At 31.0% G+C, this 19,954-nt stretch overlaps 1 protein-coding gene across 4 annotated transcripts in view; it reads left to right on the forward strand.

Moving 5' to 3' along the window:
• Positions 1-19,954, forward strand: part of LOC118187094 (rab GTPase-binding effector protein 1-like) — a 223,199-nt gene that overhangs the window by 186,988 nt on the left and 16,257 nt on the right. For 3 of the 4 annotated variants that reach the window (XM_085815394.1, XM_085815392.1, XM_035357283.2), the window contains exons 14-17: positions 1,198-1,299; positions 1,755-1,944; positions 8,147-8,301; positions 15,766-15,882. In XM_085815394.1, coding sequence (XP_085671520.1) covers positions 1,198-1,299; positions 1,755-1,944; positions 8,147-8,301; positions 15,766-15,882 — 564 coding nt within the window. The remainder of the gene's footprint in view (positions 1-1,197; positions 1,300-1,754; positions 1,945-8,146; positions 8,302-15,765; positions 15,883-19,954) is intronic. The other variant, XM_085815393.1, reaches the window with a different exon arrangement.

The following is a 19,954-nucleotide window of genomic DNA, read 5'->3' on the forward strand; positions in this document are numbered from 1 at the left end:
GACAAATTTCTAATTGTTAGAAACAATGCTTAAAGAGAAGGAAATTGATATAAATCAGCCACAATGTCTGGGATGGTTTCAAATTAGACACATAAATATTTGAGTGTTGTTGCTACAAAACATAAATGTTTTGCATCTTTTAGTGTGTAATTATCCTAATATCATTTAAGAATCAATGTCATAAATTACATGTATTTTAGACTGTGAAATTTTATTAGATTGTGATTTGAATGGGGCTTTTTTAACAATATTGTTAAAAAATAAAATTTAATAGTGGCCATGTAAATCCATCTTGTTATCTAGCTGCCTAATTTAATTATTTATAACTAACTGCTTATTCTTAAAAATTGCCTCTACATATTAAAGCAAATTATTGCCTTTCATTAATACCCTCTGTGGTCAGAAGATAAAACACAAAAATGTAAAAATTCAAGTAAAACTTATTCTTTGTATCTAGTGAGACTTACAATAATACAAAACAACTTATCACCTCTGTTGCTTTAATGGGTTATTGGAACCTTAAAGTATAATAACTGGGTTACAACCTCTGGAACTCTGCACGAAGCAACAACACTAACTGCATCAAACAGAGCCTGATTAATTGCCAACCGTGCCTACATCAGGTTTCAAGTTAGTTCTAATTAGCAGGTCTCTCTCTAGACAAGCAGCAGCGGTGACAACATTCAATCTTTTGTTATGAATTATGCTAACTATGATCTCACTTGTCATTTTAACGTATGCCGTTTGACTTAAAAATCTACCTGCTACATACTAAACCTTTAGACTGACCAAGTATGTGACAAAATGAGATATAAAAAAATCAACATAAAGCTAACTGTTAGTAAAACGTAAATGTCGCTTATCTTCTTTCAAATATGTACAACTATTATAAGTGTAAAATATTAAATGCTACTTGATAAATTGCATAAAGTTTATCTTATTCTCAAACTTATTAATCATTATGTTAATTCATGTTTAGTAATAATGCATACTACTTAGGGATCTATTTTATTTTTAGGATGGTATTACAAAAGTGAAATTATTTTGTTTTAACAATATACTGTGTAATGCTTGAAGTGTAATGATTGAAAGGTATTCTTTTTAACTGATTAGAAATTTTGATAATGTGCTTGAAATTTCAGTCACTAGTATGTCATCAACTTACAGTATGATCAAATTATGTTTTTCCCTCTCTAGCTTGAAAGACTGCAGAAAGAAAATGATGTATTGCTCGGAAAACATATTGCTAAAGCACAACAGATGAGGAATGAAGATATAAATTTGCCCAACTCTGTAGAAGTAAATTGTCTTATTAGTTTTAATAATTAATATCTTCATCTTAATTTTTTCTGTCCATCAAATAGATATCTTAAATGCTTTTATGCAGGCTGAAATCATGTGCTTTATATATCCATTCCTTGCTAATGTTATCCATATTATTTTTTAATGAGATTATTTATGAAGTAATATTCAGGTCAGTCCATTTAACATTTTGTTTTTAATTATGCTTTGTAAATTTGAAGGATTTGCTAATAATATAGTGTATTTGAAGTGTCTTTTATTTATAATTCTGTTTAGCTTACCTGTTCATTTAGTAACTCTTGAAAAAGTTCCTTAGCCCTAAGTGGTATTCTACTTTAATGATAAATGAATTGGACTAAGAAATAGCAGCTATGTATGAAATGACGTACAGTGTTCAAGCATTCTTTTTCCTAGTTTGTGATATTTATGTTGAGCTGCATTTTATCATACAGGAGTTGCAATTCTACTGCTTACAAAAGCAAGAAGAGCTTATTACTATAAAGGCAGCTAAAGAAAACATGGAGGAAGCTCTTAAAGGAGATATCCAGATGCTCAAAAATCAACTCATGTCTGAACAGACTGCAAAAGAAAGATTAGAGGATACTTTTAGTCAAGAATTGGATAGTTTAAGGGAGCAATTAGGTAAGAATAAGTTATCTTAGTATAATTATTAAAATTTAATGATGCATTTGATGATTCTTAATTTTATTATGGATTTCCAAGCTCTGATAAAAATTGAATCTCTTTTCTTAAAGTTTATTATATGAGTTACTGATAACATTTTATCTTACTTGTTTTAAAGTTCTGTTTTGATATAACTGATACTATTTTTACTGTCTTGAAGAAGTTTAATTATATTGAAAATTTGCATATTGTCATAATTGTTACAGGGTACAAAATTAAAAGGAAATAATAGTAAAAAATAATGAAATAGAACATTTGTTGAATGAAATAAATTTATACCTTGAATATTTCTTTTAAATAATTAAAATGAGAAAGTTTTAATTCAATACTATATGGATATGTATAACAAAATTGTACTTTAGCAGGATGTTGTAAATTAATGTAAATATTAGCTTTTGTTACATGTAGATGTCTTTACAATTGATTTGTATTATTTTTGGTTATTTTAAAAATGTGTGTTGATACATGTAATAATTTTATTTTGTAGTAAGTTATGAAGTACATGTAACTTTAGAAACTTGCAAGTAACTCTAATGGAATTAAATATATAATTTGTTAAACATTTGTAAGGTATTAACTGAAAAATATATTACCAAACTGATGGTATTTACTGGATTTTGGAAGATTGGAGAAGTAGTAAGGAACAAATTTTGGAGATCCCCTACAATTCTTCTGCCCTTTACAGGAAAACAATAAAACAATTGTTGACAAGAGTTGATGAGTTCAGATCAGCATTCATTCTGATTCATGTTTAGTTTTGTGAAAAGGCTTGTGGTTTTAGTTTCATATTCATATGTATCTTTGAATGTGAATTTTGGACTGCTTGTGTGTTCATAACGATTATTATTTTTGAAGATGAATGTGCAATATTTGATTTTGTGTAGTGCAAAAGACTTCAACTGTATTGAGTGAAAATTTGAAACTGAAGATAAAATTTTATTTCCATTCATCTGTTTGGGAGGTCAAACATGGAATACAAAAATGCAGCTACTTATAAATGAAAATTAGATGTTTTTGAATGCCTATTGCTGGAAATTTGAAAATTTGCTTGAATTTAATAATATTTATATGACTACAGTTAGTCTAGGAGGCAACAGCTATAAATGCCATCAAAGTGAAAACTTTTAGGTGCTGCTGATATGAAGAAATTGCCACAGCTGTTGGCCATGAAAGAATAATTTGAAGCAGCTAGTTTGTATATCACACTAGCCAAAAAACATAAAATTATGACTACTCAAATTTTTATTCAAAACTCAACACTTATGGGAGAACTTAACATAGTTGTATGGGTTGAGAGCTGCTATTCAGAGGCATGATCTAGATTGCCTGAATTCTACAGAGCAAGTAAGAAGGTGGACTGGTGACAGTTTGGACCACATTATTGAGGCAGTCAGTAGAAATAGTGATTGTGCTTCATAGTCACATCATTGTCAAGGTCTATTTAATGGATCAAATTCATCTAATTATTCAAATTTTGTATCCTGATGGAGTGCCATGTATTAGATTCTCAGCACACCGTTTCACATTACAAAACTGGTGACAGTTTGAACATGAAAATGAGCTTGAAGACCTTCCACATGCTTCACAGTTTCCTGATCTCAACACCATTCACCTTATTTGTGATACATTAGAGCAGTGGTCTCAAACTGGTGGCCCCGGAGCAATTTTATGTGGCTCGTAAAGCCATTTCAATTATGAATTTGTTATAAGTAATGTTACAGAAATTTCAAGATTGTAATTATTTAAATCTGAGTTTAAATTTTTTTCACTAGGTAAAAATTTATGTTAATAACACATCAGAACATCTGTAAATGAAGACAACTAATTTACAGTGCAATATAAATATTATTCAATGATTTGAAGGCATAGACTTTATTAACTTTCATTCATACTTGTCAAAAAATAAATCAGTTATGAAATTTCCAGTACGAATAACCACTTTGTTGAGGAATGCATTTATGTGTGAATTCCCCCCCCCCAAACCATTGAAACTTAATAACACAAAACACCCGACTGGTCAGTAAGCATCTACAATCCATGATGAAAATAGTTACTAGTAATTTCTCTCTAAGGCTGCAAACTTTATCAGAATCGAAATGCTATTAGGTGTCAAATTGTAGTAAGAAATGAAAGGAATTCACAATTATTTACATACTAACATGTATATTTTTATTTATGCTTTCAAGAAAAATTTAATAGAGAAGAGAAAGAGATTAAGTTGTATCACATATATGGTATTTTGCATATGCTAACGTGTAGAGAGTTGTTTGGATCATTGTTAAAAAAAAAAAATCCTTATAATGTCCTTGTTTATATGCTGAAGTTACATGTAGGTAAGAATGCTTTCACGATAATACATTTTCAGTAATCATGAAGTATGCGATCTACTGCTGTTAGTTAGTTATTTATTGTTTAGATTGCAGCAGTAGAATTGGTTGTTGTTTTAATAATTTTTTTCCTGTCATTTTACGTCATTTGAATTTAAAAATAGTGGTTCATTGCCACCATCTAATATGTAAATAAGTAACTGAAAGCAGTAGATAGCATACTAAAGGATTGCCACTTTTTCTTTATTGTTATAGAACATCTATAAGAAATGTAATGCATTTGGGAAATAATTTTAACTTTTGGGAAATAATATTTAGGAGGCTTTGTTATATAGAAGTGATGTTTAGAAAACTCAGTTGGCTGAGTATTGCAGTTCTTGATCCAGATGTAGTGGGATTCACAGTGCATGTAAAATATTCTCTGTCACCATTTGAAAGCTGACAGTATGGAAAATTTCAAACAGCAATTTATTCTCTCAAAACCTTATTTTGGAAATATGGCCTGAATGAATTGGCTGTGATTTTATTGTAATGAAAACACCTCAGAAAGTAAATGAACACTTCTGCTGCCTCAGTGCCAAAGCAAATGTAGAGAAGTGTTGCGAATCATGTGAGGTATGTGCCCTAATTCTTTTATGAAATTAAATTTTTGATACAGAATGTTTTCTCTACCTGGATTATCGCATGCATTTAGAGGGTTTTGCAGACAATTTCCTTAAAGAAATATTAATATAATAAGAGAAAAATGAAGATCATGGTGCAACGTCAAATTTATGGATAGATGGAAAAGAAGTTATGTTTATATGCCCTTGCTGCAAATGTCTTGAGAAGCATCAAGTGATCAAGGGATAGAATGATATCATAATTGGTTTCTAAAGAACTCTGTATTCTAAACCCTAAATAATGAATAATGATTGCATTAATGTAGTACTGATTCTTATCATAATAATAAATAATAGCTGGACCATGAACTTAGGGATTGTACTACCAGGGAAATATTGTTCCTTAGAAAGGGCTTATGTTGCAAATTAACATAAATATTTATTTATTTCATGGAGGTAAGAATGAAAGGAGGAGCCAACCCCGCACTACGAGTGAAGCACTTCTCCTGAACTTTAGTCTCCAGATAGGGTGTTTTTTGTTTAAACCCAGAAGCTTCTTTTACAGATTTGATAGTATTTTGACACACGATAGTTCCATACAAATCGAAAACTAGGACACTTCCGCATAAAAGAAACATTCATTCTGTGATGGATTACGATCTGATAATTAATGTTTAAATGTGAAAGGGACAGTTATTATATTATCAGAGAATTATTAAACTGGGTAAAATCGCTAAAAAAAGTTTTGAGTGCTCTGCCAAAATATATTTAGTAGAAGATTTGACTTTGATAATGAATGTATCCTAAAACGTATTCAAAAGTTTGAAACTTTATGGTTAAATATAAATATAAAATTATGCATGTTAAAATATTTGTAATTAGGCACATAGGTCAGGTTAAGATTTTATTAAATAGAGGAAGGCATGCAAGGGCTATCTCCCTAAATAGATAAATTCCATTGTGGAGGAATTTCAAAGAAAAACTGACCTTTGAGTGGGTATTAAAAATAATGCATGCATTAGAATATGTATTGTTGAAATTAAGGGTAAAAAAAATATGATAAGTATTAAAAGAATTACCGTATTTTTCGCCGTATAAGACGCACTTTTTCTCCCCAAAATCGGAGGAAAAAGTGGCTGCGTTTTATACGGCAAAAACAAAAGCCCACCATGGCCCTCCGCTGCCCCTCCACCTCTGCATACATACCTTACCGCAGGAATACTCGGCCACTCCGTTCCCTTTCACCTCTTGGCGCCGTCTGAGACCAGGAAGCCCCGCTCTGCCTCGCACTGCAATTGGCTGAGCGAAGAGGCGCGTGCCTTCGCTCGCTCCTGCGCTGGCTTTGTGCACTTTTTAGAGTCTCGAAAGCCAGCGCGGGAGCGGGTGAAGGCACACGTCTCTTCGCTCAGCCAATCGCAGTGCGGGAGCAAGCGGAGGCACTGATAGCTGTGAGCTGTGATATATGTAGTATGGTACCACCCCATCAAGATGTCGAAGCAGAAGAGACTGCCATATAAAGTTGCTTTCAAGCTGGAAGTAATAAAATTTGCTAAGGTGCATGTTACTTTCACTGTTTGCTGACTGTTTATGAGAGTAAAGATAGCTCTTAGTATGTTACATGGTTGACATAAAATTTTTCTTAAACTGCTGTTAACTTTATACAGTTGATATAAAATATTTTACTACAGAATTTGGTTCATAATCTTTTTTTTTCTAGATTTGCCTCCTTTAAAATTGGGTGCGTCTTATATGCCGGTGCGTCTTATACGGCGAAAAATACGGTATTCCCTTATATTTTATAATAACTCAAATACAAGTTTTAAATAATATTAAAAAGAATCCTTTTTTTATTCCCTTTCAGAAATATTCAGAGAAAGTTAAGTACATGGTAATCAGCACCAATATTTAACATATTTAACTATTAAAATGAAAGGTTGAAATGGACCGAATAGAGCATTAATTACAAATTGACTCAGATTTTCAATTCAAAAGGTGCCTCAGAAGCTAAAAAATTATGTCATATTTGAGAAACTATTTTTAGAAAGCTCTGTAAATAGAAAAGAAATAATGTGTAATTTTAATATTAATAATACAATAAACTTTTATTTTAATTTTTGTAATCCTTAACCGAATAAAATCGAATTCCTTTAAAAATTTTTTTCTTATGCAATTAACGAAAACTTGTGAAAATATTTCATTCAAATTAAACTGTTCTGAGCAAATTGTTCTGTGAAATGTAGCATTTAATTCGATTCAGAATAAAATGTTGTTTAAAAATGTATTCTTTTCACATACTTAGGACTCTGAAAGTAGTCTTGTAGAAAAAGAAAATATGTACATTTATATGTAAATTTGTGATGTAATTACAAAATGTTTACATCCGATCATGTCAAAACCCATTGATCTTAATGGTAAGTCACTGAATGTTTTAGTCTCCACAAAAGGATCGCCAGTGCTTCAAAGCAGTGTATGGGGAAGATCGGTTAGGGCCTCTCCTCTTACTTCCTACCTCCATGATTTATTTATATTCTATACATATTTGTTTTTGCATCTATTTCTTTTGAATTTTATATTTATTTATTTGAAATTGTCTCTTAAGCCATTCATAGTTATCAGATCCAGAATTTAAATAAAGTATTATTTAAATTCTTTAAAGAGTGAAGTTTTGAAGTGTTTTTATGGATATGGATGTGCATTAGGCATTGTCACTGCATTTTGTAGTTAAAATTGGTAAACTTAATCAGTCCTGTAATATGCAAACTTCAATGTCTCTAAAGGCTTATGCAGTGGCTGCTTTAGCAAGGAAGTACCTTTGTATTTTATCACTAAGTAGTTTACATTGTTATAATAATTTAATTAATTTTGTGTCATGTTTATAAATTACTTAGATTGATTTGTTTGCTGTGTATTCTGATGTAAAAGGTGTTCTTGCGTTAGAAAAAATTTTAGCTCTTAGTTGTCAAATGTAATCTTAGTTCTTAAAGAGTGACACCTCATCTTGAAGATTCTTTTCATTATTTTGTCTGCAGTGCCCGTCTTTCATTCAGTTGTAGGTGAATAGAGCAAAGCAAGGACATAGTGGAAATCACTTCTCTTTTAATTAATATATATGTCAATTCCTATTATATGTAATTTAAGTTTAAAATAGAAGTTTACACTTTTATTATTTGCTGTGGAAATATATTTTTTTAAATTCCACATTATTAAATAATTATTTTTTGAATGATTTAGGTATTCTTGAAAGTGTAAAACAAGAACTAAGTGTGCAGCGTTCTCAAAATGGTGAACTTGATCAACGTTTATCTTCTTTATTAGATGAATTGCGTGTAAAAAACGATAAAATTTCTGAACTTGAATCCCAGCTTGGCGAATTACAGGCTGCTAAGGTTTGTGGTTTTTCTTTCTTGTTAAGTGATACAGATTGTTGTTAAATAAATACCCAATAAATAATTCATGAATTCAGTCATGAAGTATTTTGTCTTATAAATTAAGTAATTTTTGATAAAATTTCTGACGGTTGAGAACTTTATTTTTGTATCTCCCTTATCCCCTGTTGTTTGAAAAATAATTTTTATTTTATAAATAGTCAGAGTAGTAAGATACTTCACCGTGGGCTGGATACAAGCAGTAAATCACCAAACATTTGTTTCAATCACTTTTATTGTCATTTCAACTATTTCTCATCATTTTTAAAAAAGATTTAATATGACAGAGCACTCAGTTATTGTACTCAGATTAAACTGTGCTTAATTATGATGAAAATTTAGCTTTGTCTGCTATAGGATAGTAAGGCGTAATATATATATATATATTTTTGCCTAGAAAAAGACATTTTGCAAGTAATACAGTTTGTATGAAAAATCATGAAATGAAATTGTTTTTGGAGGTGGGATTTAATGGCAGAACATTTCTACACGTTACAGAAGAATATTTGAAAAGGAACATGTCATTACATGAAATCTTATCTGGCTGAAATCATTGGGGGAGGGAAACAAGTGATCTGTTAAAAAAAATTACTGTATAATATCAAAAGTTTTTGTCTTCCTAATTGAAGTAAAGAAAACAACTTTTTCATTTTGTACCACAAATTTTTCTTTGATACTAAAATTAAATGCTTTTGGTTTATAGTATTGTTTCCCAGTTAGACATTTAAATGAAATAAGTGAGTGAAAGGCTTCCTTTTTTTTTTAATAGCCCAAAAGGGACGCCAATCCCGAATGGGATATTAGTCTCAAAATGGTATTTTGCATTGAATTATTATAAATGGTGTATCACTTTTTGAATTGTTGCCACAAACTATTATCTCCACGTATTATATTTAAAGAAATTAAATGATGAAGAATCTGCATGAATGTATGCATGTTTCTCTTATTGTGAAAAACAACGGTACCTAGAGCTATCAAAGTTTGAATAACGTACTCTTCCACCCGAACATGAATTCAAGCAACTGGAAGCTTGAATTTTGAATTTGTTTTATTATCTGTACCGTAATTTGTAAAATTTTTAACAAATTTCTGGTCAACAAACTTAATAATTTCAAAGCGAGCAGTGGCAACACTATAGAAAAAAACATTTTTATATCCAGCACACAAGACTGTCTATTTAAAATTCTGAAGCTGTGCTGTTTTTAAATACTGTGTGATTTTGCTATTGAATGTTATGTGTTGTAAGAATGTGATATTTAATAAATAAATTAAAGACACAAAACATTAATAGTAAAAATATATATATATATATATATATATATATATATATATATAAAGCCATCTGAGTAGGAAAACTGAACATGGATATGATAAACTGAGAAAGGCTGAAAAAAACAGGAAAATGTATGCTAACAGTTAATGCAGCATCAGGAATTCTAAATGTATACTAATATGCTGCATTTAAAATTTGTGTAGTTTTGCTGTTGAATTGTATATGGCATAAATAAAAATGATGCTTAAGCTAAAAAGACACACACACACACACACACACACACAAAAAAAAAAAAAAAAAAAAAAAAAAAAAAAAGAGTTTAGTTGAGGTGAGTGTAACAGCAGACTGGTAGACTGCAAGTTCAGTGAGAGCATAAAAAACTATAACTCATTTTGGTGACTGTTAAAATCTGAAATATTCGAGTTTTTTTTTTTTTTTTTTTTTTCAATTTTATTTCTTGAACATGTATTTGTTTACCCTGTTGCTGTAGAAGTGTCAGTTCTTTAACCAAGGATGGCATAGTATGTCATTAGCGCTATATATATATATATATAAATCTGTTGTTGGTAACATTTGCTCCCAGCAAAGCATTTGAGTGTTTGTACAATTTTTAACTGAAATTACTACATTTGTATCCCCATTTCTTCAGGTAATTCATTTCAGAGCATACTACAGATATGTGAAACCAGAGATAATGTTGAAAGCCATGTGGAAATGAACATCCTTGTAGCATATGAATTCGGTGAAGTTTAATTGATAAAGTTGACTTAGTAAGATTTTATCTGGGATATCTTTTCATGTATTGTTAGAACAGTATTGTGAACTTAATAATTGCCACAGTTTTTGCTTTCGTAATGAATAAAACATCATGGCTTCTTAAATTTAGAAGCATTTGTTGCATCGCTAGTCTTATACTTGGAAGTCATTGTAATGCAAGTAAAAAATTTCTGAATGTGAAAGCTGTGATATAATATTGATAATGAGAACAAGAAGACTTAAAAGCAGAGCTGAGAGAAATTTAATAAGGAAATCTGTGTACATTTAGGAGGAGGAAAGATCATATGTTTTGAATACTGATTCTTTGCCAACATTTTTATGGCCATTATGGGAGAAAGTTCAATGAAGAAAAGTGCAATTCTGAGGAGCAACAAGTAACCTTTGGATGTATGTGAGATTCTAAAAATGACTATTCTCATCCCCAACACATATAGTTATGGTTGCTGCAGGAATATTGTGCTTCTCTTGTTTCAGTTGCTCTGCTTCATATTTGGCCACATGGTCATTTATCACTTGATGTACATTTTGGAACTCTAAAGTACTTTTTTCTTCTATTGTAAACCAGGCATAACTGAAACAGCAGGTTTTGAATCTCTGGATATGGGGATATGACTGTAATATAAAAATATTAACCCTGCATTCAAGAAATTAAGTTTTGCTTATACGAATTGCCTTCCTATGTAATGACTATCCTTAATCATTTGAATATAGTTTTTATATTTATTAAAAAAATAAATTATTTATATCTTTTCAGTTTAGAGCATAGTATATTCTAGTTAACAAGAAAGTTGTAAATAGCTCTTCTATTCTATTTATTATATTTTATTACTTTGTGATAGATTTATGAGAGTATGTGTTTTGTGTGAAATTAATTTTGAATTTGTAGAAAGATATTTAATATTAAAAATAGGGCAGAACAAAATTTTCTTATTTGAGAAGAAACGTGCTTGTTTATTTATTTATTTTTGAAAATTAAGTATGTGTGTTATTCATTTCATTTAAAATAATTTAAAATTTTTTAAAAAATTTTTTAAATTTTTATTTATTTATTTATTATTATTATTATTTTGTTCTTACAATTTATTGGATCTTTATATAATTATTTTTATTTTAGTTTTTATAAGCTAAGCAACAAGTCTAAATATTTATTTAGCTGAGTAAAACACATAAAAATATATGTTTTACTTATGCCAAATCTCTGAATTATTTCTATTCTGTATGTATATTTGTATAAAAAGGCTATTAATGTAGAAATGTAGTATTCTGTATGTATATTTGTATAAAAAGGCTATTAATATAAAAACTGTTAATGTAGATTCTTCAAATTTGTTAATAAACAGCATATATTTGCTGCCAAGGAATGAAGTTTTGATAAATGTTATGAAAAAATATTCTGAGTGCAGAAATCAATTATATAATATGAAGTATTGAGATAGGAGCGAGGTAGTCTGAGATAGCTAAATGAGAAATTTAAAATGTAATATTTTTAAGCTACTTTTAGAAGCTTTAAATATCTTTAGAAAATCCTTACTCTACTACAAGAGGGTTTATATCACTCAGGAAGAACATTAATTTCTTTCTAAATATGAAATGCCTGAAATGAAAGATATAAGAGCTTTCTGATGCTTTCTCTTGGATTGAAGGAGAGATCTTATGCAAGCCGTATTTTAATGCATTTATAAGGGCATTTGTTTGCACAGTGAGTTGGTAGCTGTGTGTCTGCAACTTAGTTTGCTCAGCTGAGGCCAGTAGACAAATATTCTCCTTCATTAATAAGCTTTTAGTCACATTCCAGATGTATTTGATTAAGAATTTGAAATATTTTTATCTTCCTAACTTGTAAAAGCAAATTATTTCAGAATACAATGAGATAGGAATAACAGTCATTGGCAAACTGTATCTCTATATTCAGTGCTATGCTAATAGTTATCAGATATTTAATTAAAATTGTGAGACTGTGTATTCATATCTTGCAAGATTCAGGTTCCGTTCTCATTTTAGAGGTCCAGTAGCTTTAATTTGTTTTATTTTGTTTATTTGATATGAACAATGCATATCTGCAATTTTTCACTTCATTTCTTAATAAATATGCCATTAAAATGATGTCTTCTAACTCACCAGATATATGAACACATTATTGATCAGCCTCTAATTTTTGTCCATCAGTGAAATAAACTTGTAGAAATTTTGGATTTTCATTTGGAAAGGGAAGAAGGGATCCATTTGTGTAGTAAATCTGCCCCTGTACCTTAAAAGTAGGCATGAAATCACTTTCTTGCACTATGTATGACATGCCAAATGATGCCATTTGAAACCTTGAGATGTATGCCATTTTATTTTTTATAAAGTGCTTTGATTAACACAAGTAAGGTAGCAAAGGCTCTAGAAGCTCATTAAATGGCAGCAGCTTCACTTTTTCATTGGCACAGCACATTCCTGTGGTTGGCACATATATTTCTTTGTCAAACAGTGATTACATGTGACATCCATCCATCCTGTTACAACTTCAGGGTGATTACAATAGTCTTAATCTGAGTTGTAACTGCTCCTAATTTTAGATCTGAATGTTGATTCACTATCCTCAGTTTCTTCCTTTTTATGTCACTCTTGCTGTACATGCAGCTGTCTTTCCTCTGAAGTTTTCCTTGAACTAAATATAGAAGCTATGACATGCTTCTGCTGTAAATGAAGCTCTCTTTCTGCCAAAGCTTCTCTTGACGTAGATGTAGAAGCTCTCATGTGCTCATACTGTAAATGAAGCTCTTTTTCTGCCAAGGTTTCCCTTGCTGTAAGTATAAAAGCTTTCATACACTTCTGTAGATGAAGTTCCCTTTGTACAGGTGTTTCCAATGCCCAAATAGCTTTTATTAATATTTATTTTTTCAAAAAAAAGCAATTATTAATTCATTGCTCAGCATGTATAACTTCTGCTAACAGACAACATGAATCTAAGATGGGTGATGTGTACTCAAGCTGGGTCTCATGAATGGAAATGTTTGAATAAATGCCCTGATCCTGTGGAGTAGTTTTTTTAAAATCTCTCTATAGACCTTACTCTTGTTTTGAAAGTCAAGTAGCAAAGCTACATCAGGGTTGGGATAAAACTAAATTTTTATGAATTACTTACACACATGCAAGCAAACAGATACTCCTCGTTATATATATGTATATATATTAATGATTATTGTTGAATCATCTTTTGTGCTATATTTGATAAAAGCCTCAGCCAATTAACCCTTTGCGGCACACTATACGCTAACATCGGAATTTCAACAAAAAAAGTTGTATGCAGTCTATTTAGTCTTAAAGGAGTATACAGGTAAAATTTTGTAAAAATTGCACTTACCGTTTTAATTCTGTGGGTGTTCCATGAGGTGGAACACTGCGCCGCCAGAGCTTTTAAAAGTGCGACTAAGCGAGCATTGCAGTGAAGCACGAAAATGAGTAGAAGCGTTTGTATAAGAATGAAAAAACTCTGTATTATGGCTGTATATATGGTTTCCTGGATATATACAATATTCTTGAATATATACGGATAAATGAGATAAATATTGTTAAACAAGTCCTATATACAAAAATATTTACAAATTTTCCTATTTCTTAGCTTCGTGAAATTGTTCAAAGGAAATCACACTTTTTGATGGAAGCACAAACTAACTTTGCGGGTTTTGCACATAAAACTTGTTTTGTGCGGCTTCTGCTTCATGCTACAATGTGCACATCGTCTATGTGTACCCTTCACCGGTATGTGTTCTGCACTACTGTAGTGTTTTCCCCCAGAAATCTTTACTTTATGCCTGGGAGTATCTTCAGGTCTTGAGGGACGTCGCCTCTTCAAAGTTATCTCTGACGCTTTCAAGGCACAGAGGGAACACAGCAAATTTAAACGGAAATCTTTGGGCTGTAATCCGAGGGTAATTCATGAAACACTTTTAGCGCTTCGGAAAGAGTTAGACCTCTCTGCGCCATTTATGGAAAATTAATAATAAAAAAATTAACTACGATTAATGTTAACAATAAAGAAAAATAAGCTTATAATATATACATACACGAAAAATATCTACACAATTATTGAAAATAAACGGGAATGAGACTAAAATGCGACAGCAAAAAATTCACGCAGGTCTAAGTAAAGATGAGTCCTATTAATAAACTTCCCACCTAAAAACGACTCCTAAAAAATTTGAGATGCCAATATTAGGGCTTTCATAACACAAAACACACCTCACCCCTCAATACTGCTTTGTTTGAATTCATCCCCCCCAAAAAAAAACTACGGAAACAGAAAACGTAAATAACGGATGTTCTCTCCTAAGCACAGATGTTATGATTCGTAACAGCATGAAATCGCTAAAGGCACAGTGTTCCCGCTAATGGAACACCCGGTTTCATTCAATGATTCTGCGTATGGTTTTTGTGTGAAAGATTAAAAAAAATATATAGAATAAATAATTTGGAATACAGCCAGAAAAATTATGCCTAATTTGTTTTCCAAATAAAATTTTTTATATCATTAAAAAAATAGAGAAAATTACTTGAAAAAAAGTGGATTTTAATAACACATAATAAATGAAAATTCTGTTTCTCCTTGTGATATGCTGCTATCTACTGTTTAAAAAGATTCAAAGTATATTATAAAGGCATTTTTATCTATTTACGGTTGAATTTAAAGGTTTTAGAAGCGATTCAATTTGGGTGTTCCATGTAGTGGAACACTGAGCCGCAAAGGCATCCGCGAATCAGAACATCTGTGCTTAGGAGAGAACATCCGTTGTTTACGTTTTCTGTTTCCGTTGTTTTTTTTTGGGGGGGAAGAATGAATTCAAACAAAGCAGTATTGAAAGGTGAGGTGAGCAGTATTGAGGGGTGAGGTGTGTTTTGTGTTATGAAAGCCCTAATATTGGCATCTCAAATTTTTTAGGAGTCGTTTTTAGGTGGGAAGTTTATTATTAGGACTCATCTTTACTTAGACCTGCACGAATTTTTATAATTATCTACTGTTTAAAAAGAAAGGTTCAAAGTATATTATAAAGGCATTTTTATCTATTTACGGTTGAATTTAAAGGTTTTAGAAGCGATTCAATTTGGGTGTTCCATGTAGTGGAACACTGAGCCGCAAAGGGTTAATCATTTTACTGAAATTGCTGTTTTTGACTTTTGCTAGTTATTTTGGATAATAATATTAAATGTTGAAGTTTTTTTATGTCAAATTTATTCATATTTATCAAATTAATTTTTTAAATTTTTATTATTTATTTATTTATTATTTACATTCCTTTTGTTGCTTAACTCCTGAGTAGTGGTATTTGCTTTAATTTCTGCCCTGTCATGATTGATTCATAAGCTATAAAAAGCAAGTAATTTCTGTTTCTTAGTTAAAATTAGAGGAAGATGTTCATGAACTGAAATCCAAAGTTCAGGGCCTTCAATCTGATTTAGACAACAGTGAAGCAGTTCAAAGAGATTTTGTAAAGCTGTCTCAATCCTTGCAGGCAAGTAGTATTTCTAATGGATGGGTTTTGCTTCCTCTTTCTGCGGATTGTGGCATGCTCTTGCACGTTTCTCTTTACTGCTTTTTTAATGTTTGTTTTGTTGCACTTATTGGGCAAAAATCTGTTCAACTATAAAATAACAGTAATAAAATTGTATTTTGTAATTATGTATGTGTATTAATTGTATGTGCAGTGAAATCATTAGTACATAATATTGAAAATGAATTGCTGATATTAAATTTGATTTAAGTTGACAATGTATAATTTTAAAATAATCTACTTGGTTCCTTCAAGGAAAATTTTGGAAAAAGTTTGTTATTGTAAATTAGATTGTTAGATTATATTATTCAACTGTTAGAATCAATTAGAAATAAATAAATTATCATGAAAATGTCTTTCTTCCCTTCATATTTTTTTTTTAACATGTAAGTAAAATGTATTGTGGCTAAGAATATATGTAAAGTCTGAAAAAAATTGTATTATGGTTATGTAAAATTAGGTATTTGTCTAATATTCAGGGAGAGATGATATGCAATTACAGAAATTCACTTACTTCTAACCATTTTGTTCTTTGGCCAATTTAGCAACCATATTGAAAATAAATATAGGATCATATAAAAAGTCTCTGTGGTTTCTTTCTTTCTTTCTTTCTTTTTTTTTTTTTTTTTCTTGGCTACTAGTTGGTGTTGATTCCTATACATCCTCCAACACTCACCCGATTATGTGAAATGAACATGTGCTTAAAATGTGACATTCAGCTTCCATTGCTTGTGAAGATATTTTTAGAATCTAAAAATTTGTGAAGTGTATGTTGAGAAAGTTGTGAGGGAACAAAGGCCCCAGGAGTGGTTTGCTCGATTCCATTCTGGGAATTTTGATGTCAAAGATGCACCTCGCTCTGGTCAGCCAGTCACTGAAAAAGTCGATGAAATTTGGCAACTATTGGAGCAAGACCGGCACACAAGCTGTGAGGAAATAGCGGAAGCACTAAAAATCAACCTCATGACAGTTTGGAATCATTTGAAAAGGACAGGCTACAAAAAAGAAGCTCGATGTTTGGGTGCCACATGAGGAGTTGTCCATTATGAGCTGCTGCAACCTGGCGAAATCATCAGTTCTGTCCTATACTGTGCACAACTCTACTGTTTGAACAGAGATATCCAGAAAGAGTGACTAGATTTGGCTAACAGAAAGGGAGTTGGGTTCCATCATGACAATGCGCAACCACACATATCTTTGACGACTCGGAACAAATTGACGGAACTTGGTTGGGAAGTTTTTATGCATCCACCATAAAACTTGGACCTTGCACTGTCTGACTACCATTCGTTTCAATCTCTGCAAAACATTCTTGATGGTAAAAAATTGGCGACCAAAGTGCCACTGAAAATCACTTGGCCAAGTTTTGAGGATAGGATAAACCACAGAAGTTCTACACCGATGAATTATGAAACTACCCGAAAAATGGCAAATGGTCATAGATAATAACAATCAGTATGTACTTGATTAAAATTGATTTTCAACAAAGAAAATTTTTGTTAAAAAATGCACCAAAAATCCGTGGAGTCTTTTTATGTGGCTGAATATTAACATAATTTATTGAAAACATAAACAGTTGAAATAGCTTGGTATGTCTTGTTGCATTTTATTAGGCTGGAGTAAAACAACAATAAAAAACTTCTTTAAAAGAAGAGGGGATAAATTTGATCCCAAGGAAGCTGATGTGAAGCTAACAGTGTTCATCTGCTACAAGAATTTTTAAATATCTTACCTGTGAAAGAGAAGACAAATATGCAGCACCGAGACCTGAGCATAGTGCCATTTGGGGGACAAATCATTTGTCTATTCACAAATACACTCATAAATGTGTGGCAGGCATATAAAGGAGAAGTGCATTTATTTCTCATGTATGTAAATTTGTTGAAGATCATTAATATATTCGTATTTTTGGAAATCTGCTAAACAAGTGGACAAGTGACGGAGACGTGAGCACCACCTCTCTGACATAGTGGTTAATTGGTATAGCACCACGTCCTCCTTGTCTAGAGCACCCCAAGATGGTATGGAAAAGGGTGAAAGGCAACAGGATCCCCTCACACAAGTCACCGATTTAAAATAATGCTAAGGTTTGTAAAGCTTATCCATTACAATCTTGTGGTAAATACCATATGTAACGGTATTATCTGTACAAAAGTTTTCTGGTATATTTATTTTTGCTTCGATAATCATCCATTTTTATAAAGTCATTTCTTTTTGAAAAATGATGAGAGTGATTAGTTATATATTACTCAATAGACTCAGTATCACTCAATATTATTTAATCTGCTAAATAGAGAAACAGCCAAATTTGAATTATCGCTAGTTTCAGAGTAGCCCAGATGCTTCTTCAGCTTCCTGAATGGGAAGTGTGAAAACCATACTTACTCGCAAGATACATTAGCGTGGAGGTAGCACGCTCAAGTAGAAAATTCAGCTGGTACTAGGGACTTGTATTGCAGATTCGGGCCTTGCTTTTTCCTACCTTTAATGATGGTATAAATACACCAGTTTTTTTTTTTTTTTTAAATCTATTGCAATATTTTTTTTGGGAGGGGACGACACAAAAACCTTGCATTTATTTTTCATTTCATTTCATTCATCATTCATATAAACATAATTTTTGCTCGGCATTGTGTTCATTATCCTTCTTTTGACAATGAGCCTTTGGTTATAATTCATAAGATCTGACTGCTATAATCTGACTCTATTTCGGCTGACACGAGACTAGCAAAAGCGATACTGGTATTAGTACAAAGTTGCTGTTTCATCTAATTAAAAAATTTGTGAATTTTAAATGAGTGGTGATGAGTAAACCATTTGTTTAAAAAAAATAAGAAAACTGTTATTTATGCAGAAAAGAAGCTTGTTGGTATGTAGCTGATTTTGCGGCTCACACGTTAAGTCAACTCATGTGTAGTTATGGAATACTTTTATGCATTTTAATGGCTTCATGTATTTTTTTTCCTTAACATGCATGACCACTTTTCGAACAGTTTACATATGAACTTAAACAGAGGTTTAATCTTGATGATAATTTTTCATTAATTTAAAGAAGTTTTGCATGAGCATTAGCAAATTTGCTAATTATGTAATTCAATTTTAACACAGAAAAAGAAGTATTATATAAAATGTAGTTAATTCATTGAGTTTTAGATAAAAGTGATCTTATAAAATAAACCTTTAGATAGTGACTGTTCATTAATATATGAATGACTAACTGACGTAATTTCTGTTACATTTAGGTAAAAAATATGAACATAAGGCAGAAACTAAAACATTTTTTAAAAAAATTGCTGTTGTTTATTAACTTAAAAATAACTACTTTTTTAAGTGTGATAATTAAATTAGTAATGCTGTAAATCCTACATATATTTAAACTTTTTTATTGAATTATTTAAACCAGTTAAGGGAAGTTCATTTAACGGAAGTTCATACATCATGCAAAAACATTTATGGTATTCTACCCCATGAAAAATGTACTTACCAAAATAGAATCATGCAATTAGGATTTTTTAAATTATCATTCAAAATTCATAAATACATTCAATTAGACATGTACAGCGTTAGATATATACAACGATCCTTTTCTGGAATATCCTATTTCTATCTTCCAAATGATTCTTTCCTGCCATATTCTGACAAAAATTAGTATTCTGCTTTTGAATAAATAATTCAATAAGGGCTAAAAATTCATCAAATTGATGATGTGTCATGCAAATATAATTAAAAGAAATTTCATTTCGCTCAGGCACATATTTTTCAATTAAATTATTTGCATCTCCTTGCTGCAGTCATCTATCACATATTAATATAAACCACTGAATTTTGCTTCTTTTACACAAAGCAAGAAGTAAAATAAGTTTTAATTGAGCAGAAATTAAATCCATGTTAATTAAAAAATGCAATCGTAAAAAGTCAAAGTACTGCACAAAAATTTTACATTTCCCCCCAAGTTTAAGATATGAAGAGCCATCTAGTGCGAGTATATGACAACTTTTAAAGTGAAAGTTGCCGCACTGGTGTGAACTGATGT

The sequence above is a fragment of the Stegodyphus dumicola genome, chromosome 4 (genome assembly GCF_044657685.1).
Source record: "Stegodyphus dumicola isolate Sdum_Otavi_A_Nest chromosome 4, ASM4465768v1".
NCBI classification, from domain to species: domain Eukaryota; kingdom Metazoa; phylum Arthropoda; class Arachnida; order Araneae; family Eresidae; genus Stegodyphus; species Stegodyphus dumicola.